At 49.0% G+C, this 27,460-nt stretch overlaps 10 protein-coding genes and 2 non-coding genes across 12 annotated transcripts; 5 read left to right on the top strand and 7 right to left on the bottom strand.

The window, feature by feature from the left end:
• Nucleotides 1-12: 12 nt before the first annotated feature.
• ASPBRDRAFT_47741 (uncharacterized protein) lies at nucleotides 13-897 on the bottom strand. Its single transcript, XM_067625931.1, has one exon. The coding sequence runs from the start codon at nucleotides 681-683 to the stop codon at nucleotides 429-431; it is 255 nt and encodes an 84-aa protein (XP_067474956.1). The 5' UTR covers nucleotides 684-897; the 3' UTR covers nucleotides 13-428.
• ASPBRDRAFT_78384 (uncharacterized protein) lies at nucleotides 871-4,782 on the bottom strand (the record flags this gene model as incomplete). The annotated part of the gene is made up of 7 exons (XM_067629407.1): nucleotides 4,244-4,782; nucleotides 3,959-4,173; nucleotides 3,237-3,927; nucleotides 3,050-3,155; nucleotides 2,712-2,978; nucleotides 2,193-2,638; nucleotides 871-2,105 (listed from the first exon to the last, which is right to left on the bottom strand). The coding sequence occupies exons 1-7, from the start codon at nucleotides 4,731-4,733 to the stop codon at nucleotides 871-873; spliced, it is 3,450 nt and encodes a 1,149-aa protein (XP_067474955.1). The 5' UTR covers nucleotides 4,734-4,782.
• Nucleotides 4,783-5,023: 241 nt separating this feature from the next.
• ASPBRDRAFT_186336 (DEAD/DEAH box helicase) lies at nucleotides 5,024-8,792 on the top strand. The gene is made up of 12 exons (XM_067620070.1): nucleotides 5,024-5,326; nucleotides 5,388-6,007; nucleotides 6,067-6,177; nucleotides 6,252-6,324; nucleotides 6,377-6,497; nucleotides 6,561-6,591; nucleotides 6,674-6,849; nucleotides 6,936-7,782; nucleotides 7,858-8,043; nucleotides 8,115-8,265; nucleotides 8,323-8,421; nucleotides 8,499-8,792. The coding sequence occupies exons 1-12, from the start codon at nucleotides 5,045-5,047 to the stop codon at nucleotides 8,520-8,522; spliced, it is 2,721 nt and encodes a 906-aa protein (XP_067474954.1). The 5' UTR covers nucleotides 5,024-5,044; the 3' UTR covers nucleotides 8,523-8,792.
• A 1,485-nt stretch (nucleotides 8,793-10,277) lies between these two features.
• Nucleotides 10,278-10,358, bottom strand: ASPBRDRAFT_t245. Its single transcript has one exon. It is a non-coding gene; the product is annotated as a tRNA-Arg (tRNA).
• Nucleotides 10,359-11,379: 1,021 nt separating this feature from the next.
• Nucleotides 11,380-11,963, top strand: ASPBRDRAFT_210604 (uncharacterized protein; the record flags this gene model as incomplete). Its single annotated transcript, XM_067621908.1, has 3 exons — nucleotides 11,380-11,552; nucleotides 11,609-11,769; nucleotides 11,832-11,963. The coding sequence occupies exons 1-3, from the start codon at nucleotides 11,519-11,521 to the stop codon at nucleotides 11,961-11,963; spliced, it is 327 nt and encodes a 108-aa protein (XP_067474953.1). The 5' UTR covers nucleotides 11,380-11,518.
• Nucleotides 11,964-12,905: 942 nt separating this feature from the next.
• On the bottom strand, nucleotides 12,906-12,977 carry ASPBRDRAFT_t244. Its single transcript has one exon. It is a non-coding gene; the product is annotated as a tRNA-Met (tRNA).
• Nucleotides 12,978-13,742: 765 nt separating this feature from the next.
• Nucleotides 13,743-14,865, top strand: ASPBRDRAFT_47737 (uncharacterized protein). The gene is made up of 4 exons (XM_067625930.1): nucleotides 13,743-14,067; nucleotides 14,124-14,429; nucleotides 14,497-14,574; nucleotides 14,669-14,865. Exons 1-4 carry the CDS (start codon nucleotides 13,832-13,834, stop codon nucleotides 14,805-14,807), a joined length of 759 nt encoding a protein of 252 aa, XP_067474952.1. The 5' UTR covers nucleotides 13,743-13,831; the 3' UTR covers nucleotides 14,808-14,865.
• Nucleotides 14,866-15,398: 533 nt separating this feature from the next.
• On the bottom strand, nucleotides 15,399-17,038 carry ASPBRDRAFT_34067 (uncharacterized protein; the record flags this gene model as incomplete). The annotated part of the gene is made up of 2 exons (XM_067623183.1): nucleotides 15,399-16,432; nucleotides 16,525-17,038. 2 exons carry the CDS (start codon nucleotides 17,036-17,038, stop codon nucleotides 15,399-15,401), a joined length of 1,548 nt encoding a protein of 515 aa, XP_067474951.1.
• A 1,117-nt stretch (nucleotides 17,039-18,155) lies between these two features.
• On the top strand, nucleotides 18,156-18,783 carry ASPBRDRAFT_661013 (uncharacterized protein; the record flags this gene model as incomplete). Its single annotated transcript, XM_067628660.1, has 2 exons — nucleotides 18,156-18,391; nucleotides 18,453-18,783. The coding sequence occupies 2 exons, from the start codon at nucleotides 18,156-18,158 to the stop codon at nucleotides 18,763-18,765; spliced, it is 549 nt and encodes a 182-aa protein (XP_067474950.1). The 3' UTR covers nucleotides 18,766-18,783.
• A 702-nt stretch (nucleotides 18,784-19,485) lies between these two features.
• On the bottom strand, nucleotides 19,486-20,274 carry ASPBRDRAFT_58796 (uncharacterized protein; the record flags this gene model as incomplete). The annotated part of the gene is made up of 1 exon (XM_067627959.1): nucleotides 19,486-20,274. The coding sequence occupies one exon, from the start codon at nucleotides 20,272-20,274 to the stop codon at nucleotides 19,486-19,488; it is 789 nt and encodes a 262-aa protein (XP_067474949.1).
• A 614-nt stretch (nucleotides 20,275-20,888) lies between these two features.
• Nucleotides 20,889-22,213, bottom strand: ASPBRDRAFT_661009 (MBL fold metallo-hydrolase; the record flags this gene model as incomplete). Its single annotated transcript, XM_067628659.1, has 3 exons — nucleotides 20,889-21,395; nucleotides 21,472-22,081; nucleotides 22,206-22,213. The coding sequence occupies 3 exons, from the start codon at nucleotides 22,211-22,213 to the stop codon at nucleotides 20,964-20,966; spliced, it is 1,050 nt and encodes a 349-aa protein (XP_067474948.1). The 3' UTR covers nucleotides 20,889-20,963.
• Nucleotides 22,214-25,230: 3,017 nt separating this feature from the next.
• On the top strand, nucleotides 25,231-26,817 carry ASPBRDRAFT_661004 (uncharacterized protein; the record flags this gene model as incomplete). Its single annotated transcript, XM_067628658.1, has 1 exon — nucleotides 25,231-26,817. The coding sequence occupies one exon, from the start codon at nucleotides 25,231-25,233 to the stop codon at nucleotides 26,815-26,817; it is 1,587 nt and encodes a 528-aa protein (XP_067474947.1).
• Between the last annotated feature and the right edge of the window lie 643 nt (nucleotides 26,818-27,460).

Genomic DNA, 27,460 nt, shown 5'->3' with positions numbered 1-27,460 from the left:
CTACGATATAATGGTCTGTGAGCAGAAGAGCGGTTAGATCAGTCTCGCACAGTGAGATAGACCTGGGAACCTGCCAGTAGTACAGGCTACTGTCGAGGTGGGTGATCTTGAGCCGTTGCAGATTGAGAATGAAGGTAATCCACCGCTAGGAGGCAGTCGCGCATCGTATCCGGGGAGAAGGGGACCCAGTGCCCTGTGGGAAAGGAACTTCAGCACACCCAGCCGGCTTCGCGACCAATACCAGGTTACCAGGGCATGCAAGCACAGGGCCCCCAGACTCTTTTTCGTTCATCCATAGCTGTTGATCCCTCACATATCTACTACGGTACCGAGCTTCGATCTGAGCGTGCTACTCCATTCAAATTTTCTACGCCTCATTCTTCTTTCGGACCGTGTGCACGGGCAGTTGATGGTCGTAAACTAGCCTATCAATAGCTTTGATCTCCCGGCCCCGAGTGTTGGCTTCTATCCATCTCTTCTGCAGCTGGCGCTGCGGAGAGCAACCGAGGCGTGATCCGCTGTTGTCGTTTATCTCCCGTGCTGTACTCGGCAAAAATTAAACACAATAGATAACCTGAGAAGCCAGATGAGCATACCATTATAGCAGATGATGGGGAAACCGTATCGCATGCCGCAGGTCTCTCGAGCTCTTTAAATTGAGCTATATTACTCTGAGATCCCATGTTCGAAGGAGGACTGTCGCACATAAGGTTGTACGTCAGTCACAGTCACCATAAGGCTTTTTTTTTTTTCTCATGTAAAGGATGTTTTGGTATAACCAATACTATATTGCTTGAGAAGGTGGTTACATTTAGCACAAGGACAGGTGAAAACATGCTCTTTTTGTCTCAACGAAACTGCATGGGAGGTCTAAATATACTTCCCCCTTTTTTTATACATTTGCTCCAAATCACTCCACGTCAAGCCTACCTTTTCGGCTATCTGTGCGGCGCCCTTCTCTTCGCTGATAAGCGTGTCTGTACTATTGATTGATACGACAGTATCTGCACCGTTGAGGATAAGACATTTCATGAAGAAGGCTGCTTCTACGGAGGTCTTCTTCGAAGCCACATAGAGCGGCGTTTGACCGTTTGCGCGTCCTGAAGAAGAACAGAAGTTGATGGGCGCCTGAAGCCGTAGCAGATGCTCCGCCAAAGCAACTGAGCAGCTTGATCGGGCCACTCGAAGCAGCAATGTGCCTAAAATATCCCAGGACATATATCGCCGGAACTGCGTCAGGAGGCACTTTATTCTGGTCTCTTTCAGCTCATTGCCCTGTACCTCCGTAAACAAAGATTGTCTAAGGAGCGAGGTAAACAGAGAGTCACCATGGTGTGGTCTGATGCGTAGCTTATCAACTTCCCTTTGTATGTACCTTTCCCATCGAGTAAAGATATCCTCTCGCCTCACTTTTATGACCACCTTCATCATATTGGGCCAGTCTGCTAGTGAAAGGTTATTATATGCCCATTCGGAAAGGTCTGCATCTTCGCTAGCCACCGCAGCGGCCAAGACCTTGAAGGGTACTTTTGTCTCCGTTGTCACCGGTGCTAGGAGCTCGGTGAGAGCTAGCGACCCCTGTTCAGCAGCCATGAGCCTAGCATGCGCGATGACCTCCGGCTTCAGCTTCATCCCAGCCTGGGAGCAGAGCAGACGCCGTACAAGGTCAATGTTCTCTTCAGCAAGCAGGACAAAGAGCAAGGGCTGGGCTTCTTCGGGATCAAGGGCGTCAAAGTTGCCTCCACCCCCTGCCGCGGCTCCCACGGCCGCCTGGGTCTCGCGTGCAGCGGAAATATGGTGTTTTTCCCAGTGCCTTTGTCGGCTGCCTTCCGAATCGAAGCCAATGCTCGAGAACTCGCAGCTCGGAACGACGCATTTCAAGGGCCGGCCGTGGTTCTCAATATGTTGCTCGCGTTCGTCGGCGGAAGCAAAGCCACGTCGGCTTCGCGTACAGAACACGTATGTGCATCGGAAGAGCTGAGGACCGTATTGCCGTTCCAAATCGGGACGGCAGTCTGGCATGGACAATAGTATCTCGTGCTGTTCGCGCAGCCGAATCAACATTTGTGACGTGATTAATGGATCTTGGTTGATCCACGACTCGTCTGTTGGTCATTTTTCCACAAGTCAATAGCGGGAGCAGATACGGCGGAGGGATTGACCCGCAGGCAGTGGACGTTGAGCTTGCTTACTATTTTTCATGTTCCAGCCCCATCGTCTCTCATTCGAGTGAAACTGTTTGGCTCCACAGATAATAGCATTCGAATCTAGGTCTTCATCATTCACACGAGACCCCTTCTGACCCACCGTCAGCCCCTGCGGAGGTTCCGTGGTGATAAAATCGGAATTCTGGAGTTTCCGTGAGACTCTCTTCAGCAAACGACCCAACAACTTGTTCCTTTGACTATCAGTCGTTTCTCGCCTGACTGAGATAATATCGTGAAGAAGGACCGGCCAGTAGAAGCTCGCATAATCGAAAAGTCGAAAGCGGCCGTGCCGGATCTGTTCTTGAATATCCCCCTCGTCCAGGTCGAGGTCGACAATTCCGGACGTGAGATAGGCCATCAAACTATTAACCAAGTCGAGAGTAGCGACGTGCTTATCGATGTAGTGCGAAATCCTTGGACTGAAGAGGTATCTGTCGCATTCGTCAAGACCATTGGGTCAGCAGTGATGTTCTTTCCAAGACATTGATTGGAGTCTCGACTAACACCTCAACTGTGAAATGAACAAACTGCAGTTTCCCATCGGCAACTTCAATGATGGGACCACACAGTTGAACAAAATTAACACTGACAAGATCCGGGGTAACTGCACTGGTCATTCGGCCATTTTCATCGAACTCAACCGATAAAGCCTGTTCCATCTCCCAAACGGTCAACGGAATCGGCGCACATCCAATCCAGCCCAATATCTTCCTGCTGCGCTCACGTTTTCGGGTAGGAAGGTCACTGATTCTTTGTAAAATGCGGTGATATCTGGGGGGGAAGGGGTTGTTAGGTCATTCAGTCTCTGTCTGGCATATGGCTTTCTATGGGATCATGCTCACGCATCGTTCAGATCCTCGGGAAGAGCTTTGAGTTCGCGGCGAATGTCATCAAGGCTGACGATGCCTTGTAAATTGTCCAGCACAATTCTCGCATATAGAAACATGCCTGAGCGTGAAAGACAGCTCTCATCAGCATACATACCAAAAAAGGACTGCTGAGGGGTCGACATCATCATGCATTACCCACCTGCAGCTTTAGCGGCCAACGGAGACAAAAGACCACGCAATTCCGTCTCCATGGAGGGACTACAACCCAAGCTACTGATCCAGTCGTGGGCTCGGTGGTCCACGTAATGCTGAATGCTTCCTGCGTTCCGATCATTCACCTTGATTGCGAAAGCATTCTTCTCGAGTTTCCGGGAGATATCACCTTCGGGACGACAGCTGATCAGAATCCGCAAGTCGCGACATTCCTTCGCGATCTCTTCCAATCGCTCGAGGAGGACCTGTCTCTCATTCTCATCCATTTCATCCAAGCCATCGATCATGATATACATTTGACTTGCGGTTTTCAAGTAGGCCTTTAGAAGCTCCGTCACGTACAGCGTGTTCCCGCGCAGTTCGCGTTCCTTCGCCTCCAGCAATTTAGCCTGCAAGTCATGATCCTCCTCTGCCGCCTGGAATATCATGGATTGAAGGACGCCTAGCGCAGTGGTAGTCTTTTTCGCGGCGTGACTCACCAAGGCGAACAGAACCCGGTGACGCTCACGGGCACGACCCACAGCTGCAGCGCACAGATATGTTTTCCCCGCCCCTGGCATGCCTTGCAGCCAAAGGTATTGAGGTGCCTGCGTTGAGACGTCAAACCACTCAGAGAAGGCAGCGTCCCGAAAGAGCCACTTCGCACAGCCGGCGACGGATCGGTTCCCGGATCCAATCTAACCGGTCATCGAATAGGAAGGGTGCGACCTGTCCTTTCAGACCAGTAAACCTCTGCCGGCTATGTGATCTTTGCATCTCGGAGAACTGCTCGAGCGATTTCACGCGAGCCTGTTGAGCTTCACTAACGTCAAGCAGCGTGACCTCGTTCCGAATCAGGGTCGCATGCAACTCGATATTACTCACGACCACATCGAGTTTCTTCTGGTAGCTAGGCCAGATTGCCTCGAACATTTGTTTCCAACCTACGCCGTAGTCAGCGGGGGCGGATACTGGCATGTGTTATAACTACCGGAAATAAAGGATTTTACTCACGCCGCTTCCGGAAAAAGTCCAGGTTCACCCGGTAGAATTCCAGGAGATCCCCGTAGAACAAGGCCATTGCGGCCCGGATGGCGTCACTCCACTCAAAAACGCTCAATGCCATGGCGAACTGAGGAAGAGCGTAGCCAACCTTCACCATTGTGTCTGCCACCCGGTCAAAGGCGCTGGTCAGCTGACTGGACAACTGCAAAAGCAGCTTGATCGGGCCCCATATTAGCGCGAGTTCTGGCTTGACTTGGAGTAAGACTTCGATGACTGCACTATATGACGATAGGCGCTCGAGGAAGGGTCTAATACGGGCGAGATTTCGGAGGCCTGCCTTGCCTGCAGCCTCTTCTTGAAGCTTCGCAGTCAAATTGTAGACTTCGTCGATGCTATTAGAGGCGAGGATCTCATTATAAAGATTGGGATCGTTCAACTGGCTGCGGAAAGACTGCTGGGCCTGGTGGAAGATCTCCAGAGCCGGATCATTTAGTGCCATAATGGTCCTCAAGGAGAAAAGTGGAGTTGGGCTGAGAAGCCTGCTGATTCCGTCGCGGCGAGGGGATCCGACTTATATTTGGCTGATCGGGTGCAAAGACACAAGGAACGTGGCAGTGAAAAATAAAGCAGAGGCCTCTAATTGGCTCAAACTGCTCATCTCGCGCTTCAGCAACTGCGCCACCCCAAGTTCCGAACTAATTTGGTTCAAGTGCTAGTCAGGGGTGCGCTAGTTGGGGATAAAAAGCGTTATCGGAACCCTCTTCCGCCTTGAACCTCCGGCAGCGGCAGCAGTCGGAAGAAACATCCACGATGACTATACCAGGGAAGCGAAACTGCACCCCTCAACCGGCGGAGAGGGGTGCCAAAAAGCTGAGACACGATCTGGGTAACTCTGAAGCCATTGTACGCGGCAACTTCATAGACTTGACGCTTAACGATGAGGACAACAATGAAAACGCTCATGTGGCAGGCGCTTTGGAAGTGACCTCCTCCAGCACGGTCAATGGGTCTTTAATTGACCAAACAAGCCGTCCTTCTCTCTCATACTCTCCTCATATAGTGGATAAGGGCTATGATACCTGTTTTGGAATGGTGATCACAAGCAAATATTATCAAATTTTCCTATGAAAGATAGGCTGATGGAACCTCCCAGCTCTGCATGCGTGCAACCGCCTCCGATGAAGGACAACTCCCCGTCGGATGTACCCCTGCAACCCTCATCTTTAAGCGTGATGTGGTGCGCGTCATGATAGGTACTGAGAAACGCGTGGCGATCCTCGTTACCAAAGCGCTGTGGTCTTTGACCACCAAATTTGCTGTTACGCTGCACGCGACGATCTGCGGCCGAAGACCGAAACTAGCCGCGACCAAAGATAAGTTGAGCAAACGTACTAACAGCCTGATTGCCACTACGAAGATCAAGTATTACTCGCTCCGAGTCTTCATTTACGGATTTTCCAGGCAAAAAAAGGAGATCGGAGACTATCTGGCAGGAAAGGAGTTGTTTCTGCAACATCCTCATCCGTCGGAGATCGACAGCGGCGTAAAGTATTTGAATCCCCAATACCTGCTCCCACCAGGTAAGGAGGAGATGCCTCCACCCAGCCAGCTATCAATCGCGACGTGTTGCGCGGTTCGTGAGAGCCCGGGAACGGACGCGCTGAGTGAAGACATAAGGGCGAGATTATACCAGATTTTCGACACTGCCTCGGCTAACCGGGGGATAAAGTTGGATATTCAGCCAAGTACCCGTCTTACAACGGTGCTGAAAAGGTCTTCGCCATTTCCAATTCCATATCACAGGACACTCTCCACTAACTATGACGCGATAGGCATCAACTTGAGGCGCTGATCATGATGGTAGAGAAGGAGACAGGGATCTTTGAGGATTCTCAATTTCCATCTATTTGGGTACCTTTCAGAAGCCCCGGTGGGGGGATTCGGTAGGGCTTCCTCATTTTGACACATTCCAAGCATTAGAGTGAAGTTCCAAAAATCAGCAGCTGATCTCCGATAGATACCAGAACATAGTCACCAAACTGTTCAGTATGGACCGGCCTGCACCCGTCGGGGGCGGGATCCTGGCGGACGTATGAGTATCTCCGAGTCCAAGGCACACAACCTTTGTCTGACCGTGCACAGGATATGGGACTAGGGAAGACCCTGTCAGCCCTTGCGCTTGTCTGCAACTCGCTCGATCGGCACCAGGAAAGTGCCCTGACCAGCGTTCCTAAGGGCACCCTAATTGTGACGCCTAAGTCAAGTATGGTTCTGCCGGCTCTCTGGAGCTCAAATCCTCATAGGGAGCATGGCTAACTCTCGATAGCAATATACGGATGGGAGTCACAAATCAAAAGGTGGGAGCCTTTTTCTGTTGTCCTCAGCAATTGCTTTTCCTTAATTGAGGGTATAGAAAACATCCAGGCTGATTCCTGCTAGGCATATTCATCCGGAGCAGATACAGTGGCTGACCTACCATGGATATAAACGTCACGAGCTGGATAAGAGCCTGGATAAGTATGATGCTGTGCTGACTACCTACGATACGCTAAATGCAGAAGGGGAAGAAGGCTCGTTGCTCAACCACGAGTGGCAACGAATAATTCTTGACGAAGGTTTGTGTAGCTCCCGGGCTTGTCCCCTCCACCAGTTATAGTCGGGTCTCACGCTAACATTGCGTGCCGTGGGAAAATGTGAACAGCCCATCGAATACGAAACTCATCATCAAAGACATTCCGCACCGTCTGCTCCCTGCAAGCCCAATACCGGTGGTGTCTCACCGGCACACCTATCCAAAACCGCCTGGCCGATTTCGGTGCGCTACTGGAATTTATACGAGTTCCGCCGTTCGAGTCCCCAGGTTCATTTAATAGGCTCATAGTGGATTTCATATCGGAGAATAAAGCCAGAAGTTTTGACCTGCTGAGGAGTGTGGTTACTGCAACTTGTTTACGACGAACAAAAACAAGTTATGCAGCGGAGCTCCGCTTGCCCCGGAAGACCGAGCTAGTCGAGAGAGTGCACATGGATAAAGAGGACAGGGAACTCTATGAGTTCTTCAAGCGCTATTCCTTCCTCACAGCTGGAAAGGCAGTATCGTCGCAGAAAAGGGCTGGAACTAACATCCTTGTGCTAATCCACCATCTCCGACTGATCTGCAATCATGGTGTGGCCCTCCTGCCCAAAGCTGCCCTCATCGCGTGGCACGAGCGCGATGACACCTCCCTGACCTGGAGGACTCTGGAATCTGAGACAGTTAAGTGTGCAATCTGTGCTCAGTCAGTCGAAGAGAATCGCTCCAGTGAATCCTTGGTGGAGGAAGTGGGCTGTGGACATTTCCTTTGCGAAAGTTGCACTACGGAAAACAATAGCCAGCCATCGTGCCCCAAATGTGAAGCAAATCAATGCCGCAGCTCATCGCCGACCCCTACTAGTTTCACGCACCCTCTTGCAGTAGGTTATGCTCCCTCGGCCAAGCTTAGGGCGCTGCTGCGCAACATCACCCAAAGTCGGAGTATCTCCGATAAGAATGGAGTCCAGACGAAATTGTATGGAACAACAGCCCTCATGGTCTTTCCAATCTAGACTATAGTCGGATAAGCTGACCGTGGCACATCTATTAGTGTAATTTTCAGTTACTGGACTAAGATGTTAGACCTCATAGCGACCGCGCTCACCGAAAACCACCTGACGTTCCGGCGCATCGATGGACAATCGTCTCTTAGTGAACGCAAGGAAGCACTGAGCGTTTTCAATAGCGATCCGCAGTGCAACATCATGCTTGCAAGTGTTGGAGCAGCGGGCGAGGGGTGCGTATTCAACTATCGTTTCTCACATTCTTTCTCGAAAACCGAACAACTCTCTTATACATCCAATTTAGGATTGATCTTACAGCGGCAAGCTCCATCCATATTGTGGAACCTCAGTGGAACCCGATGGCAGAAGCACAAGCTATCGACCGCGTTCATCGCATTGGACAAGAACGAGATGTGGAAGTTGTTCGGTACATCACAAGCGAGTCAATCGAGTCGGTAAGATATGCCCTGCGCTGAACATGACAGCGCCCTGGCTGACGGGAAGCCACCTAGTATGTTCAATGGATCCAATGGGACAAACTCAGATTAATTAGCAAAGCTCTTTCTTCTGCCGAACAATGTGCTGAAAACGTGACAGAAAAGTGGTGGAAAGTGAGTATCTATGTTTACCTTCGATTCCCCACAGATCTTGAATCTACCTGTTGCAGAAGCTAATGCTATCTCAATAGAAAATGCTGCAGTATTTAAAATAGCATGTCATGGCAGTTCAGAATTCCTGTACAAAATCTTCATACAGAAAACATCGAATCATGCTAGACATTGTAACGGCCCCAATGTCTATTCCTACAATTCCAGGTAAAGGTCCAGGCGGTCTATTAGTAATATGATGCCATGAGAAGTGATGGATGCTACACATCAGAATTTGCGTGGGTGGCCGGTAACCACCAGTAGGTTTTACTATTATCTGTTTCTCTAACTTGAAATCCATGTATACTATTACCAATCTATATTTAGCTTCCACGGTTATTTTCACGGTATGATACTGATGTCCAACCGCGATTACATAGATGTCGCGTATCTGTGACCGTGCGATCTGGCATTATCAATGATTCTGCACGATTCCTTTTCTTCGTCTCCTTTAGGATAACGTGGAAGACGAAGTCTTCCACCGAAAGATGCATTCCGGTCGTGAGAGGAATAGTGATGTGCTGTTTCGTTGACATAACGATGAACGTACCGCAAATGAATAGGTGGCTAGTACATGGATGGTTCTATAAGTGGAATTCAGAGGATAAGAATAGGGTATTAATATGAAATAAAGGGAAAGAAAAAATAAAGAAAAACATACAACAGAAGGGATTCGCTGGTGGTCACCCACCCAACTACTAACCTCCCGGCGTGTGGCTTGAGTACGGCTGAGCGGACGGGAAGCCCTATTTTCCACACCCTGTGGTCGTATGTACTTTCTGGTTCTCTCCAAGGGGTTATATCCATTCCTTCCTAGAACATCTTAAAACCATCCTTTTATGGATTCTTTGGCAGGTCTACTACAGTTCCCACCCTAAGTACACTATTGGTAATAATCAGGGAATCGACCATTTTAGGAAGTATTTACGTCGAAGAGACTTGTCAGCAAGCCAATTTTATTCCTTTCAAAGGTCTCATATATGGCCAATTCGACATTAAAATCTATTGAAGTTTGGGTTAATCAGTCTGATATCCTTCGTGCACGGAGTTTGTGCGAATAGGTTTTTGGAACCCTTCGACGTCGCTCAGATAGATATTTTCTCTGGGCTATGCTCATGCTCCGGCACACAAACAAGTCGCTCGTGTTCCTGGACGCACTGAAAAGACTCCATAACCTTCCAGGTGAACTACAAGCTGCTTATGAGCACACACTTGTAGATATTTGCTCATGGGTACCTTAGGAGACTGGAACCTGACAACGCAATACTCACTCGACAGGTCTTTGCTTCCATATTGTCTCACATGAATCGTTGGGTTCGGGCGAATTCCAGCGTTCGCTACTGGCGCAAGTGTCAGGGGTCCTTCAGAAGACTATCCCGTCCCGTGATTAGATCGTGTCTGTGGCTAGCTGGTCAACGTCGTTAACGGTTGCTTGCACCAGGTACACTTTTCTGTTGCAAAGTTCCTATTGATGCCCCGAGGACCAACAGTTCCCCCGCCGCAGAAATCGCGGTATTATGTGGTGTTCCAGGTCTTCTTTTATGGCTCGCACCGTCGCACAAAGGAGGACTGTATGTAAACCTTGAAAGATGTGGCTATTATTGCCATTGGATTACTGGGGAAGAAACTCTAACCTCGTTTCGCCGATTCCGGTTGGCTACCTGTCGACATATATGGTGACTCATCTCCGTCAGCTTGTACGACAATCAGAAATAGTTTGTGCATTGGAGTTAATTGATGGATGGCCCAGGAAGGTTATCCAGGGAGATAAATCGGCAGTGCTATGTATCAATGGGTACATTGAGGAAAAACAAAAAGAACGACCGAGACGTGACTCGAACACGCAACCACTGCCACATCCACAACCGGAAGGCAGCGCGCTACCATTGCGCCACCCGGCCGCTTTTGATGTAAGTAGGGAAGAGCTTTTGTATTATATTCCAAGTCAACCGATATGACCCGTCGGAATATCGAACCATCGATATTCCTCATCATAAGCGGTCATGTGTGACAGTTGTATACTTGCTATTCACAGTAGTGTGAAGGTAAGTCCATTGCAACTCTATATGTGGAATCTGACTACCAGTAATGCTGTGCTACTAATTATTGTAGTAGATCAAGTTGCCCTGCGTTGCCACAACTATGCTACTGCTCGGTCGCTCCAGATATATAATGCACAGTTGGTGCTCTACCAGTACGTGCCGCTCCACTGAATCTATCTGCGATTGTGTCCCCTATCTCAAGAACTTACCACCACCAGTACCGTACTACTACTACTAGGAGTATTTTGGTACCTACCATCCTCCACTGATTGCTACCAAGCGTAGTGATAACTATTAGTAGTTCGATATGTGATGGGAGACCTTACCAAGCAATGAAACCAGCCATGTTGGCAAATGATGGGGCAATTGCTTTGCAAGTAAATATGGATGGCCGGCCATGCGATTCATGATTTCTACTTCCCCATAGGGAGTTCCAATAGCAACATGCTTTTCTTATTGAGAAATTCGAGCTTAGATGTCACCTAGTATTCAAATAGAGATCAAAGATTATCAATAGCGATGAGTTTCGCCTAGAGAGAACCGGTAGAGCTGGAACCTACCAAGGCTAAGATAGACATACCATGATTGAGCTCTAAACTCACTGCATATGTTAATAGATTAACGAAAACCTCCCCTAGCCAAGCGAAAATGGAAAGGAATTTGTCCTATATTGCCTCGAGTAACTGGCATCCATCCAGCCAAAGGACCTTTCGCAATCGGTATCAACCAAGAAGACAGCATATTGCATCGTACCGTGTATAGAATACAGTAGGTATCGGTTTCACAAACGGAGGGACCCAACAACGTCATCAACAAACGAAGAAGTCGGAACCTGGAGTTGAGCTGCATTCACTCCTCTCGGTCACTAGCCTATTTAACCAGCCTTGTATCACTTCCCCCCTCATCGGATTCCACTCGTCTACTCTGTTCATCACAATTTCATCACCCTCCCATTACATTCCATCCACCTTCTTATCCCACAACAGTCATTTCACCAAGAATCTCATCCTCACACCAAAATGACCAGCAACGAACACCACGAAGAGTCTGGCCGTATGTACCATCCATCACGTCCACCCAACGCAGACCCATACTAACACGGAATACAGAACTTGGCCCCGTCCCTGTCCCCATCGACACCCTCAAGGACTTCTACCTGGATGTCCTCCACAAGATGGAAGAAAAGTACCATAAGCTCCCCAAGGCTCTCGCGGTCAATCTCACGTTCAAAGAGAGTTCTGGAGAAGACCGCTTCGGGCTCGAATTCCTCGTGAGTAACCAACGTGCTTCTATATGAGATAACAATTGGCTGACAATACGGATGTGTTGTAGTTGAGTGCCACCGACGAGACCACCGCCGAACAGAGAACGACTACCTTTTCCACCATCATTCATACCATGACGGCGGAACCGAGGTTCGAAGGATTGAGTCTGGACATCCGCGTCAAGTGTATTACTGTCTGAGATGAGCTGTAACGATGGGTTGATGAGGTGGGCTTTATCGGTTGAATCGATCACTGGCATCATCATGTTACTTCGGAATCGCGCGTACTTCTGTCTCAAAATACTGCCCAAGAATGGTTGTTGACAAGGGGCAGAGTGTGGTTTTGTTGCTCTGAAGATTGTGGAAGCTCTATGCTGGCCGTACTAGTGATAGGAATCATCCTGCAATGCCATAAGTCATCTTTAGTTTGAAGCATGAAATCTAGTTGATTGAACGAAACTCTTTCTTCTATAGAGCCCTTCACGACTGTATAGACCCAAATCGAACCTTCCGTAGATGCAGTAGTAGATAAGCCCATCACCCCACTAATGAGATTAGGCGATGACAAGACGTCCATGAACCATCGTTAAGCCTACGGCATCGGACCCCTTCGTTGCAGCGGGGATATGCAGCTAAGTGGTTTAGTTCACCACAAATCTACTAAATCAACCATGCTTAGACAGCCAATATAGCCTTGATGGTGCTGACGCACTGAACGAGTCATGGCAGAGTATGTGTTCGATGTCGGACAGAAATCCACTAAAAGCCTCATTCATTTCCCGACCTCCCAAAGAAAAACAAAACAAAAAAAAAAAAAAAAAAAAAAAAAAAAAAAAAAAAAAAAAAAAAAAAAAAAAAAACCCCTGGGAGATTCCGCAAGAACGTTGTTCGTAAACAAATATTTCGATAGTATGCAGTCCCTCTGCATTCAACTATTTGGTTGTTGCAATGTAGGCTAGAGACGACGTACTCTGGTGTGGTGTGGGTAGAAAGCCACTTGCGACCGACGATAAGGCACAGTAGTACACCACTCCAATCTGCGTAGCACAAAAAGACATTGGGAGGAAGGAAAACACGAAATTACTGCAGAGAACAATGGAAAGCCAAATATTCAAGAGAACGAAAAAGAAAAAGAAATGAAATAGCATGTCCTGGTTTCGATCCAGGGACCTCCGGGTTATGAGCCCGGCGCTCTTCCCCTGAGCTAACATGCTGGGTGTTATGGAAGAGGCTGGCATTTATACTACTATCAAGCAGGGTTCAAGACCCGTGAATATAGAGTTGGGAAATAGTAGCCAACAACTACGAAGTACATTAATAGGTGGTGGGTGGCCATTCTCTAAAATCGTATTTTATCGCTACTGTATCTCATCCCATGAACCATGGGGATCAGCACAGTGAACAGCTCCAGATCTTAGTTGCTTCCAAGTGTCCTAAGATCTGCATAGACCCTTGTTGTGGCCCTTAAGTCGATCACCGTATTTCGATCTTTTACCCCAGCTGGCAGGCAGCAACAGATGCCCCTTACTCATGATAGCCAGCTGTTGCCTGGAAAGCCCCACTACGCTGCACATGGTAGTAACACTACCCAGTATAGTCCAAGTCGGCTATCTAGCTCCATCTCAAACCTCACAGTCACTGGTTTTCTATCCGTATCCCTGGCGTAGTTATGAGCCGGAGAAGATGATGACAGAATAAGTCTTATCGCTACAGAGCTACTCTACCATAACTAAGCCCAAAGGGACTAATGTTGAAGGCATAATCTTGAACGACAATGGCAGGGGTATAGTAGTCTGATTGGTGCCTCGCTTTACTTTGAGCCTTTCAAATTGGGCAGATGCCACCAGTGCCACCATTAGGTGCATAGCAACAGCTCGGTATCGGTCGCGATCAGCTGATCGGGGCTTTGTCCGCCGCTGGACATACTTATATCCCCGTCTCTGTTTCTTACCGCTATTTGCTTTGACCACAGTCGTGTGTTTCTCTGTGGGGAACCCTCTTTGCTATCTTCTAACACTACGACAAGAAATTGCCTACACACTTTCCTCGAAGCTTTACTACTGCACCCATGAAACTTCGTTCATATATCGTTTGGTTTGATGACAATGACTACATTGGCCTGGAACTTGCTTTTCCGGGCGGTTCTGTCTGGAAAATAGTGAGGAAAATCAAGGAAACCAAGGTCTTGTACACCGAAAGAGAACATGAGCTTTATAAAGCTACGTCAGAGGCACGAGCTACGTTCGAATGCAGCAAAGTTGCTGGCAACGGTCCACCGACAGCACTTATCAAGATTCATATGCAGTATGCCTGCCCTGAAAATAGTGCATAAGTGAATTCAAGCTGATTACAGAATGCAGAGTACCGTACTTGGAGGCTGCTACAAAGGAGCCTTCGGAACGGGCTAAGCAGGCAGACCCCGAAATTCCTTACCTAGCTAGTAGCGAGGCTGAAGCCCTCTCTATTCTGACAGAGGCAAAATGCACTAGCTCGCCATATTTGATTGACTGGATGCACCGACAGCAGATCGATGGATGGGTGCCTGGGGGCTATATTCATTATATCGCGATGGAGATGCTCCCGGGTGTAACCGTGTGTTATCATTTTCATCGCATGGAGCGCCAGGAGCGCGATGAGCTGAGAGATGCGTTCAAAAAGGCGTGGATGTAAGTTTACTACTTGACGGGAAAAACTGCCCTACAACAGCTGATCTAGTTGCGTTTTCATATGCAGCGAATGTGTGTCCTGTGGGGTGGAACACGGGGACTCTGGCTCACAGAATCTCATCTGGGACAGAGAAAGACAGAAGTGGTCAGTAATCCCCTTTTCTGCTCGCTTAGGATCGGAAATCTTCCACAGTTCCTTGATTCTTGTCAACCAAGTACTTATAGCCTGGTTCATCCAGTTATCTGATCGATTTCGAGAATTTTCGTTGCCCGACTAGCAAGAGTAGGATCTGGCGGGATATTCAATATATAGGGTGGAATCTTGCAGAAGCCGGCAATGACGGCGACTATGATGATATGTCGACTTGGATATTATAGGTCGTGTTCTGAAAACACGATTGTTAGACAGTCCCTATTTACATTACCACAAATCTCCCCTCCTTTATTCATGCTGTCACTAACTGTGCAATTGTCATATCACGTAGCTATTTGCCTTCTTCTCTATGTTTTATGAGCAAGGCGAGGGACGCTCGTCTACGTTGGGAGGCTACGAAGGGGACCTTATGACAAAACCCTATTACAAATATTCCACACAGCAGAAGTCAGGTCAGTGAAAACTGGCTGAGTACGCTGCCTGTGGATAAGGGGGAGTCCTTCGGATGAATATACCTCTATGGAGATCTTCGAAGGAGGGGTTACTCCGTAAAGGTACGCTTCAAGTACAAGCAATGCACATGAATTCAATATTAAGTACATAAATAGTATATGCGAGGTTGACAGTATAGCGAGACATCATAGAAACCACGCACAGAAGAAATTTCGGAAATGGCAGTACAACAAGGATAACAAAACACAATCAATACCAGAACGCAGCATGTTTACACTCAAGCCAAGTCATGCCCGGATTTCGGGACAATCGATCAGAGAGATCCCATAAAAGCCAATACAAAATTGAGACAGATTTCTCGTTCATTGCCTGTGTTTTTTGATGGTGACGTACCGGCGTGTTTTGCCGCTGTAGACATAAGGCTGACCTGACTCATCTTTGAATATGTTCACATACCGCTTCTTCCCTGTTGCGTCGAGGTAATAATATTTACCAGCGCCTTCTTCATATACAGTCTCGACAGGTTCATTCGAGGGCTTGGTGGTGGGTGCCTTCAATTGCCCCTGGGTCTGAGACCGTGTAACGGGCCTACTCTGAGGATGTGACTGAGAGTGTACTGAGGATGCCTGGCTCATCACTTGCTGAGTTGATGGTGCTGGAGGCCGCGAGCGAGATCGGCTTTGACTAGCAGCACTAGGGGCTGTTGGCGCCAGATGCCGAGGCTGCGATGCCTGTGCTTGGCCCGTCACTTGATATGTTGATGGTGCTGGAGGTCGTGATTGAGATCGGCTTTGACTAGCCGCACTGAGGGCGGTTGGCGCCGGATGCTGAGGTGGACGCTGCGAATCTCGTGGTCGAAGCGCGAGCTGGTGAGTTGCTGCGGCTGAAGACCGAGATTGAGATCGGCTTTGACTAGTCGCATTTGAAGGCGGTTGCGCTGGAGGCCGAAGGGACTGCCAATGCTGGCTCTGTCCTGCCGCCGGGGGAGGCGGGGGTGGTCTAGATCGACCTCTTTCGCCGTCTGAGCTGTCTTCCGAGGAAGAGACGGAAGGGCTTATGTGGTCGGAGTCATCGTATTTTTTCTTTCCCTTGGTGTCAACCCAATTTGCCGACTTCATATTATTGACGCAGACAGAAGCGCCAGTGGATGTCATCTTTCCGAGGAAGAGAAAGCATTCTCGGAGTGATACCTTGCCTCTATAGTCCATGTGACTACTTCCTGGGGTCGCAGCAGTAGATGGTGTATGATGTTTGATCAGATTTGAATACCAGAGTGTCATTTGCCCGCTCTTCTTCTTGTCAGGGTGCAGCGCCTGCTTCACGAAGATGGTTTCGTCATACGTCGTGAGGAAGCCGTATGTTATTTTGGCGACGTATAGATACCGTGCTAACTGACCTATATAGGAAAAGCAATCATCATAAGCAAGAGGTCCCCTCGAGACATGAGATATAGCTGCAAAATATAATGGACCCCGAAGAGAAACATACCAAGACAGTGCCGCAGGGATTTTTGCCCCTCACAGAATTCTTCCAGGTCATGCGCCCAAGGCGTTTTCGCTTCCCCAACTACTCTGAGGCGGCCAGTCTCATCAAGGAGCACAACATCGGGAACCTTGTTGTCGATAGTGGTGCCACGACAGGCTTTGAAATCCCCAAACCGAGCCGAGTAGCCCAGAGATTGGAACACAGATGTCATGACATGACCAACATTCTGGTTGAAACGTGCCAGTGTGCTGTGTTCATCTCCGCAGAAGAGCTGTTCATGCCAGGTGTCGTTTGGGTTTCCTTTCACTGGGGGCGCATATGCGAGGATTTCTTTCTGCGACCCCCACTGAATGCTGTTGAACACATCCCGTACTTCTCGCTCAAAGGTATTCCAGTGCACGAGGGCGGCCATGTACTCAAGGTTGTGTGTAGCATCGGAAGTGGTTGTCTGCCTGCCGCGCCGCAAGTTAGGAAGAGGTGAGCGAGTAAGGTCATGTGCATAGAGCGGCGTAGCCATTGTCTTGCAATGTTTTCAGAGCCTTCGAACAGGAAATGCTGATGTTTTCAGAGAAGTAAAGAGCTTATGATGAGGAAAGTTAAGGAAAAATCTGCCTTTCTGAGTTTTTGGGAGACAAGTTAAAGGTATTTATATTCGAGAACGTGCCCCCAGATAGAAGGATAGGCATACCAGTACCGGGGATATAGGCGCGGTTCATTGCGCATTGCTACGATTATGCCCTGTCAGAGGTACACGTCAGCGATCGCACCACGCATTGTTTTCTGTATCTAGTAGACTATGGTGTTTCTGGTGCACTGGAACAGAAGAACGAAGTGCGGACTGCGGTGGCATAAGCGCTGGGATGAAACATCAAACACTGTGATCTATGGAGAAATGCAATCAACTATTGGCAAACCATCCTAAGCGCCTGAACCAGGAGCTCCTATTTCAGGAACATCCAAAGACTCAGCCTCAAGATGTATAGAGAACGACACCATATTGATGGCATGTAATTGGTGCCTGTTGCGCCAAGAATTGTTTCGCGTGCCTCTTACAGCGCGTGTAGCTATCAATAGAGTATGCGAACTCTTCCATGGCATGCTATTGAATACCCATTTCGCGCCAGAGTTGCATGGGTGTACATGTCTACGGGCACACGAAAACCATACAATGGGATTTCTTGGCATGAAGGATTGCATCTGTTGTCTTCTGGGAATGTAGGACGAAGCATTTGTTTGGTGAACGACAAGCGCTGCTCCTTGCCCCGGAGGAGGGGTGGCTTGGAAGGAACGTTTGGGGTTATTAGATGGACGACGAGCTGGTTCTCATGGCAGGTGGCACTTCGGTTAACCGGGATTAGCCGCCATTGATCAGGTACCGGCCCAATGGCCATCTGTCTACCTGGCTTTTGTTCTCCACCCAAAGCAGATCCTAAAAGTACCGCGTAGTTAAACTTAGTAATCCCAAATTCAGTGCTTGGCCACGTGAAGGTATGCTGAGCTGTAAGCGCCTTCCCCCGCCTTTGACCTTTACAACACCACAGCCGTCAACTACTCTGCGAATCGCTTCGCTTTTACGGTCCAAAAACCTGCCAGGACAGTATCACAATCACTCGAAGTCTGGAAATTGACTTATCATGATAATCCCCTCCAACATCATTTGGTTCGATGACGATGATTGGCTGGGCTTAGAACTTTCTTTCCCAGCGGGTACCCGTTGGAAAATCACGACAAAAATCAGGGAATGCGAAGACTTATATTCCCAGAAAGATTTTGAAGAGGGAGGGATTGTCTCCGAGGCTCGTGCGGTTTTTGTGGCGTCAAGGGTCGCTGGGCAAGCTCCGTCGACAGCAGTACTTAAAATCCACATGCAGTATGTACTGCAGTCAGCGTGTGCTCTAGCCACTAGACGACTGAACTGACAAAGGACATAGGGTACCATGGTGGGGAAGTGCTACTAAAAAGCCGTCCATCCGGGCCCAACAGGCAGCTGCCGAACCCTCAGCAAGGGGCGAAAACGAAGTTGAAGCACTTCGTCTTCTAACAGACGCGGGGTGCTCTAGCACACCTTCTCTGATTGATTGGATGAATCGCGAACAAACCCAAGATCAATGGATACCAGGTGGATATATACATTTCATTGTGATGGAGCTGATACCGGGTGTCGATGTGTGTTCCGTTCTCGATGACATGACCAGAGATGAGCGGGATGAGCTGAGAGCAGCCTTCAAGAAATCGTGGTTGTAGGTCACCTCTGACTCCTCTCTGGGGATTCTCAGCCTAACTAGCCTTGGCTATAGGGAATGTAATGCTTGTGGGATAACAAATCTGGATCGCGGGGCAAAGAACCTTCGGTGGGATGCGGCAAGAAAAAAGTGGTGAGTATTTTTAACCATACTCGGGCTGATGACTCTCTGGGCAGTTGTTGCCCCTGCACTTCATGAAAAAAACTGACTTTGCCGATCCTATAGCTATATATTAGACTGGGAGAGGCACTGTGCCCCAGAGGAGGACGGTGATTCAACTTGGCGTGATGCCAACTATCTTTCGTGGCATCTGGCATGGAAAGGGCCCTATGGAACACGCAATGATATGTCGACCTGGGAATTATGAACTGTACTAGCACAGTGAAGTTGCCCCATCGTCATTCGCATACTTCACTTCCCTTTCCTCATAGTGACGAAAGGAGTGTAGGCTTTTATGGAGTCCTAACCTGCATTCTGTTCCGATGTGATATGATAAAAACAATATAGGGGTTTCATACGGAGGTATGTGAACCGCATGTAGAGGACTAGATTAGCTTCCACTGCGGCTTTTGTTGGCTTTAAATATAGCAACAAGGAAGCGATCTGAAACTTGCTTCTTTGGAAAAACTTCTGATTTGATATGCGGTGGTTCGCTTTTTGAAACCGATCTCATGCAAGATCCATGCCATCTTCTCGTTCATTTGTAACATCTACAAAGTACCTACTTACCCCCAGTCAACTTCACATAAGCGGACCCAAACTCCCGTTCCCTCGTATCCACAAACTCCCGACTCATCCCCGGCGCAATAACGGCATCCCCACGCTCCAACCCCTCCCGGAAGAAATCCATAAACTCCTCCACCGACAGCGCATTCGGATTCTTATGCTTCTTATTATCATCGGGATCCTCTCGGTCGCGATGCAAATCCGTCCCCACCGACGGCGGCGCAACCTCAACCACCTTGATCGTATCATACCCGCCGCTTGCCAACTGCGACCGCAGATTCATCGACCAGAAATGCAGCCAGGCTTTCGTGCCATTATACACGGGATTAATCACCGAGAATGGCACAAATGCCAGTATTGAGGAGACGTTCATGATCATAGCGCTTTCTTTACTCTTGAAGTGCTCCAATAGCCCCAGCGTCAAGTGCATGGGTCCGCGGATGTTGATGTCGATTTCCTGGTCGGCTTTGGTGAGGAACTCTGATGGATCGTCTTTCAGGACTTGAAGGGGTCGCTGAACGCCAGCGTTGTTGATGAGACAGTCGAGGTCGGGGTGTTTCTGGATCAGGGTTTCGATGAAAGTTGGGATCTTGGATGTGACTCCTGTGTCGAGGACGAAGTAATCCGTGGCTCCGATTTCCTCTGCTGTTTGGCGCAGTGTGCTCTCGGTTCGACCGGCGATTATGACCTTCTTGCCCTTTTCAAGCAGATAGGATGCGATGGCTTTGCCTAGGCCGCCTCCGCCGCCGGTGACGAGGGCGCAGGTGAAATTCAGGTTCGACATGGCTGGCCGCGTTATGTTTAGATTGGTGGAATGAGAAGTCAAGGGTATGTATAAATGGTAGGTATGGCTGGGAATTGAATGAAGTGGATTGATCGGGGAACTTATATTCTACCGATATGATTTCCCTGGCTGTGACGTAAGTAGTATGGCTCCAATCCAAGATTTGGCAGTAAAGTTTGTTTTGTCTCGGACTCGGAAGCGGTTTGCCGAGTCTTCTCGTAAGCAAGGGTGGACCGTCCTCCGAGAATCGGGGTAAGTCTCCGAGATCTCGGAAAACTCTGCGTGCGATAATCACGCCAGTCGGGGATCGTATTTGTCAGACATTCCAGGGTCTTCTAGTCCTCCAATTACCCCAATTCTGGGCGTGGTGCCCTATTGGGGAGTAGGCTATACGCCTGTGGACCGTCGGTCTCGGTGGAGAAGGGGAGTATATGGCAAATTTGTGTCTTTAGATGTATGCACAACGCCTTTCATCAATACGGGATGACTCAAGGCGAATATTCCAAAGCCGATGTGAACTAACACATAGGCCTCCATATCATAAATATTAAATATTTTCAGCTAATTGACTACACAATACCGCAGTCTACTATTTGTATTAATGTGCTCAATTTCAGGATAGTCAGAACTCAAGGATAATTATAGTGAGGCTTTACTCATAACAACGAAGAGCATAGGCGCGAATAATATCAATTCTCCAGAGAAGGAACCTCGAAATCGCTCAAAAACAGCCACTTCCCTCTCGTCCCCAAGTCCGCATCCTTCCACGTATCTAACGATCGCTTTGGGAAGAACCAGCCAGAATCATCACCCTCATCGCCCTTAAAGATAGGCAACATGGTATGGTCATGAGCTATAAGGACCAGAACCTGCTCACTAGCGTCGAACTCTGATATTCCATCGACAGTCCGACGGCACTCCTCAACATCACGAGTATATTCTGGAGTAGAGATAAAGAAAGGGGTATCGGTGCTTCCTGGCTCGTACCCTAGCTGCGCGAATATGTGTCCCGGACATATTCCCCCATACCGAGGGTGAGACGGGTACGGCGAGGGCTGGATGGTCTCCGGGATAGGAATATGTTTGGATGGTCGAAACTCGCCCGGATGGTGAGCACAATCCTGATAAAGTGGTCACTGAGCTCAGCTGCTTTGGCACATAGGATAACATAGGTGGTAAACAAAGGGGAAGACCTACCGCTCCCATTAGGATAAATGAATCGGGTTGGACTCTCGCGAGGCCGCACATATGATCTGGAGTGTGGCCTGGAGTATGCAGCAGATAGAAGCTGCCGTCACCAAACCAGTCGATTGCCTTGAATCTCCCAATAGTGGTCTTCATCGGGTGTCCGTCAAAGTCCATCTCCTTCAGAGACCGTCCTCTCCAGTCGGATGATCTGCCTGGTGCATCTGGTCTTTCGGGATACCCTGGTGCGCATCTGCTGGTGAAACCCGGCCCTACGATCAAGTCTGTAGTAGGAGGGAATAGGGATGGGTCGCCAGTATGGTCAAAATGGTCATGAGACCAGATGATGGCGTTGATTTGCTCCAATGGGACGCCGTTTTCGACCAGAATGTCTCCGACGTTCTGAGGAGAATACACTTTCCAGCCACTTTCAGGGTCTGTGCAAAGGTTTCTAAACGGCGGAGCTAGGTTCTGATAGTCTTTGCGGAGAGAGAGGTCGGACAGTAGTTTTTGTCCGGATGGGTGGGTTACGAGAAATGAATACGATGGTACCGCCAGCCGGTCATAGCCTGGGATTCTGGGGGTCATGAACTGCTCTGCAGGAAGGTCCAGACGTGCACCACTGCGTAAATGATTAGAGACATGGAAGGAGGTAAGAAGACGAACAGAGTGAGACTATACGTGTCAATGAGAAAGACCGAAACGGTCTCTGTGGAGGGTGGCAAATTGAGTGTCAAAATTGCGACGCTGCCATGATGCTCCAATGAATGTTGCTTAGGAGTGAAGAGGGTAATTTCTATTAATGTATGGAAAAGCCAAACTGTTACTTCTGTTTTGTGCGGAGAAACTGTGATGCAATATATAACAGCGAGGTTAAGAAGTGCAGCGTCATAATTGCCACTCTCCACCCCACTTGTTCCGCTATAATCGACTCACTATGGGCAAGGAACTGGTTGCTCCACCTGACTGTATCTGCTAGAATGACCATAGTATGTGTGAAAATGCGGGGACTTTACTTCAAAGGCCAATATAGTAATCTTCGAAAACAGTAGGTTTTCCGGATGTTATTGCATTTGGAACATGGGGGGCATGTACGCCAAGAACAATCGTGAGGGTTTCGACCCCAATTTGGGGAAGATGCAGAACGGATACGTGCGGTCTGAAGCCGAATTAGCCTACTTGCGCCTGTGAATAAACAATGGATTTGTCACCATTTAAGCTTGGATAGCCGCCCCTGCGCGAGTTGGAGAAAAGGCCCATGTAAGCTTGGCTCTCGGATGATCGTTCAGCTTTTCCTTGGCTATAGCCCCCGAGAAACATTGCACCCTTTAGGTTCTCTCATAACTGAGGGAAAAGGAGTGCTGATGTTATTTGAAATGTTGTATTGACAGAATGACGAAAGTTGCAACCACAGTAACTCCAATGTACGGATTGCCAGTGACTGGGTCATCTGCCATCCAACAACTGTAATGCAAATGGCCAGTTGCATATTTCCTAGTCACACATTCCATCTTCTTCCCACTATTTATCTAGCGTCAACTTAAGATGCATTGCTGGATAAAACTGGACAAATGCGGTCCTCATGGGTTGCGGTTTCCACATTTCGAGGCGTCTTTTAATCAGAGCAACTGAGAGGGAAATTATACCATACGACAAAAATAGACATCTATTAGCGATGACATGGTATGAAGTGCAACGGAGGTTGGTACTGATGAATATCATTTGGAGGAAGCAGCAATTTTTGAAAGCTGCTAAGAGGGGTGCGGTCAGTTGTGCGTGAGAGGCCGAAAACACCATCTCCGTTGCTGTATAGTGCCGTCATGCAACGGTTGACCTAATTGACACTAACGTGGTTGAAGGCAAGGCTAGCACCAAGGGGAGCCCAGCGTAAATGGGAAGTCTTATCGTGCTACATTCGGGCTTCTCTCATTTTGGGGACATCGTCGCCGGTTATCCACGGCTGATGGTGACTCGGCCAAATTTCAGAGGATGTGGTTAGGAGGAGGCTGGAAATTGGATATCCACTATTCTGCAGTAGCTAGAGCAATACTTGGCATGTAAGTTGATGCGGAACGACTCGCAAGCAATAATCTGTCAGATATAGCATTCGGGATATTTGACATATTACCAACCAAAAATAATCATTTTTACTCATTCAAACACATACAGTTTCTACGCGGCCTACAGACCCTTGTGAAATGGCATTGAGATGTGCGATAACGATCATGGTGAGTGCACTCAAGGCCGGATTTAAGGCAGAGACGATGCCGTCGTATCCGCAGTCTAGTAGGATCCACTCCATATAAGCTATGATTACATGACTAGCAGAAAAGCTTAGGAGGCGTGATGTGGGACGTCTCTGCATGATCGATAACGAGTATACCTATTTTCTACTAACCCGACGCGAACAATTGCAATAATGTCTCCACGACGGCATAGAAAATACAGGATTTGGATCAGTAAACACGAGCTTCTACCACAGCGCTGAGCTCTTTCCAAGCACTTTTTGAAACATATTCTTAAACTAATAATGATCAAGAGAGATTAGCGTGTGGTTCAGGAGCCGAGGTATATAGCAGTAATTGTGAGCACAGCTGATAAACTAAAACTCTGAGGGGAGAACGTGGCCGTGCTGTGGATAAGGTATCTTCCGCCCATTTACGAACATGGTTTCCCTTGATGGTGTGGCCACACGAATTGAAATAATCACTAGTTATACGTGCTTCGCTTTCTCACTGTAACCTTTGATCATCTTCCGCTGATGATTAAGGGGTAGTCTATGTGGAGGTTGCCGACTTCCTCCCAATGAAATGCTACTATCTGCTTCTTTTGGATATGGATTAAACCTCCTATGAGTGATAGATTCACGCCGCTCCGTGCCAAAATACGCGTCTCTGGCCGCCACACATGTGTGTCCAATTAACCTTAGTTCATGAAGATCTTCAAAACCCCACTTCAAACACTGGAACGAAATTGAAACTCCTGCAGAACCGGTCCTGCGACACTCCATCTGCAGTTTGCATACCAGGACGGGTATACCTAAACGGTTATTTGGATCCGAAGTTGAGCTCTGCCCTGATCTTTGGACGGAACCAACTTAGAAGCCCGGGACTGAAAGACCACACCAGTTTGTATCAAGCAATTCTCAACCCGGCATTCCTTGATAAACGCAGGGCGCTATCTCGTATCATGAATGGCAATAAAAAGACAGATGGTCCTAGGCAAAGTGTAGCCATTGCGCAGATGCAAACGTGTTGTGTGATGTCGGATCGCGGCGCAATTAGCAGACCCGAGTCTTTTAGGTTAGGGCGAACCCGCATCTCGGACCAGGAAATGACCTCCGATGTCCGACCCTTAGCCCCTGCAGAAATGAGGGTCCGATCCAACTCACTATCACACCCATATTGGGCGTGATACCTGCAGGACTGTCGGTGGAGCGAGAGTACGTAACCTTATTGTCGAGTTCATTCACAAGCCCTGCTGCTGCTGGCTGCAGACGAAGCCAGGAGGGGGTGCCACCCACTCCACATGCGTCTTTTACACGCCGAACCATAACTATATCGCGTTAAGGTTCACGCAATGGACGTCGTAGAATCGCTCAATTTGAAACCATCGCTTGGTCAAGGTCATGCCCCTGGAGACGGTCCTGGAAGACTTGCGTACATGTCTAATCTTTGGTAATGTATAAGTAGCAAGTCAATTCCCCTTCTTCATCGATATCCCTTTCATCATCATAATTGTCATTCTCTACTTCCCACATTCGCTACCAAGATGCTTCCCAAACTTGCAAGTCTGGTTCTTGCGCCCGCCTTGGCGAATGGCGTTGCTGCGGCTGCTGAGCCCTTGTACAAGAAGCCCGTCAACATCCCCGGTTACGGCTACGTGCAAGGAAAGGCTGCGGTCAACTCCAGCGTGTCTGAGTATATCTCCAACTGGGAGAACATCTCTTTCTTTGGTGGTATCCCCTTTGGTGCTGATACCTCTGGCGCAAACCGTTGGCGCGACCCCCAGCCTGCGGAGCCCTGGAATGGCACTCTGAATGCGACGGAATTCGGTGCTATCTGCCCCATCACTCTCTCTATCCTGGCAGACTATGCCCAGAGTGAGGATTGTCTGAACCTCAACATCTGGACCCCTGCTACCTCGTCCGATGAGAAGCTTCCCGTGGCTATCTGGAGCTATGGCGCCGGAACGGCACCCCCGCAGACCACCTACAACGGTGCAGGTGTGGCCGACAAGGGGATCATCTTCGTCTCCTACAACTACCGGAACGGTGTGTTTGGCTTCATGGCACACCCCGAGTTGACCGAGACCAACGGCCGCAACGCCTCGGGCAATTGGGGGGTCCTTGACCAGTATGCAGCGGTCAAATGGGTCCACGAGAACATTGCGGCCTTTGGCGGTGATCCGGATCATATTTCCGTGATCGGCCAGTCCTTCGGCGCTGCGGCCACCTATCACATCGTCAACAGTGAGCTTACTGCCGATCTGGGCATCGTGAACGCGATCTCTGAGTCCGGGGTCCGCTCTCCCAGTGACCCCAATACTGGTGTCTTCGAGTGCGCTTACACTACCTTGGATGATGCTGAAACCATGGGTGAGGAGATCGTGGCCTCCCTGAACGTCAGCTCCATTGCCGAAGCCCGCGCCATCGACACCACCACCCTACTCGACTCGACCAGCACCTACAGCCTGGAGGTGAAGCCTGTTCTCGACTACTACGCCATCCCGTCCAAGTACATCACCACCCTTGAGAAGGGTGCCGGCAACAAGGTCCCCTACATCACCGGAAATAACGCCAACGAGGATGGAGCCTCCGCCACCGTCAGCACCACCGTCGCGGCGTACAAGTCGAGCCTGAACTCCAGCTACGGCGACTTTGCCCCCCGGTTCTGGGCTCTCTACCCCGCTGCGAACGACACCCAGGCTGGCGAACAGGAGGACCAGATCGTCCGTGACATGTTCCGCGTCAGCAGCTGGCAGTACATGAACGGCTTCTCGAACTCTGCCGATCAGGTCGACACCTACACCTACTACTGGAACTACGGCAGCGCTGCCCATGCCTCTGAGATTGTCTACGTCTTGAGCAACCTGTGGGCTCAGGGCGAGGACTACTCTGAGGAGGACTACTACGTTGCCAATGTCATGAGCAGCTACTGGGCCAACTTTATGAAGACCGGTAACCCCAACACTGGCGGCTCTTACAACAATGGAACCCTTCCTGCTAAGTGGAATGCCAACTCGCCCTCTAAGAACGAGACGTTCTTGGTCGGTGCGGTCTATGAGACCATGGATACCGCTGCGACTGAGCGTGTCCAGTTGATCCTGGATTACTTTGCCGCTCAGACCCCTTACTAGTCTCATTCAGAATTGTTTTTGATGGGCACTAAGAGTCGCTTTGTGTACAAGATGCTCACTTGAAGCATTTATTTGCATTCATTTCTTTGTCTCCTGTATCTCTCTATATATCTTCTTGTCGCTCGTTTATCCTGTCACTTGAGCCAATCATTGTAATTAGTTGGAGATGAATGTCGATGCTACGAGGAGTATAAAATGCCTCCCTCTTAACCGGAATTAATCATCGTAAACATCGAAAGTTAACTCTCTACATCAGCCTACTTTCCACAGGCCAATACGGCCGAGTTTACCGTAGTCATCTTAACGCCGAGCAGTTCGGGCGCGAGGTCGGCGGCACAAAGTTCGGATCGGATTTGGATTCCCATCGCGGATGCTAATTCCGGGTGCCGCGCGGCGAAGTCTCGACTGACTCGACGGGGCCGCAGGGCTGTCTATACCTCCGCGGAGGTGGTCAAACTGATAATTTTGACTTAGGTACCCACTGTTTTGGCATCATAAGGGTTGTGTGTCATGGGTGGTGTGGGTCCCGACCCTGTGTTAGAGATTGTCTTCTAGTGGATTTCTTTTACGTTTTGGGGCGGGGTGGGGAATGCGTGAGGAGTGAACCATATTATAAAATCGGATAAGGTTTATATCCTTATAT

This window comes from Aspergillus brasiliensis (genome assembly GCF_001889945.1).
Source record: "Aspergillus brasiliensis CBS 101740 unplaced genomic scaffold ASPBRscaffold_15, whole genome shotgun sequence".
NCBI lineage: Eukaryota > Fungi > Ascomycota > Eurotiomycetes > Eurotiales > Aspergillaceae > Aspergillus > Aspergillus brasiliensis.
This window is presented reverse-complemented; position numbering and strand designations above follow the sequence as displayed.

Excerpts from the sequence above, each read along its gene's own strand:
- ASPBRDRAFT_47741 (XM_067625931.1), bottom strand. The coding sequence starts at position 683 with ATGGGATCTCAGAGTAATATAGCTCAATTTAAAGAGCTCGAGAGACCT.
- ASPBRDRAFT_186336 (XM_067620070.1), top strand. The coding sequence starts at position 5,045 with ATGACTATACCAGGGAAGCGAAACTGCACCCCTCAACCGGCGGAGAGG. Across the intron at positions 6,850-6,935 it reads ACGAATAATTCTTGACGAAG|CCCATCGAATACGAAACTCA; the intron begins GTTTGTGTAGCT and ends AAATGTGAACAG. Across the intron at positions 8,044-8,114 it reads GTTGGAGCAGCGGGCGAGGG|GATTGATCTTACAGCGGCAA; the intron begins GTGCGTATTCAA and ends CATCCAATTTAG.
- ASPBRDRAFT_47737 (XM_067625930.1), top strand. The coding sequence starts at position 13,832 with ATGAAACTTCGTTCATATATCGTTTGGTTTGATGACAATGACTACATT. Across the intron at positions 14,068-14,123 it reads CTTATCAAGATTCATATGCA|AGTACCGTACTTGGAGGCTG; the intron begins GTATGCCTGCCC and ends TACAGAATGCAG. Across the intron at positions 14,575-14,668 it reads GACAGAGAAAGACAGAAGTG|TTATCTGATCGATTTCGAGA; the intron begins GTCAGTAATCCC and ends TGGTTCATCCAG.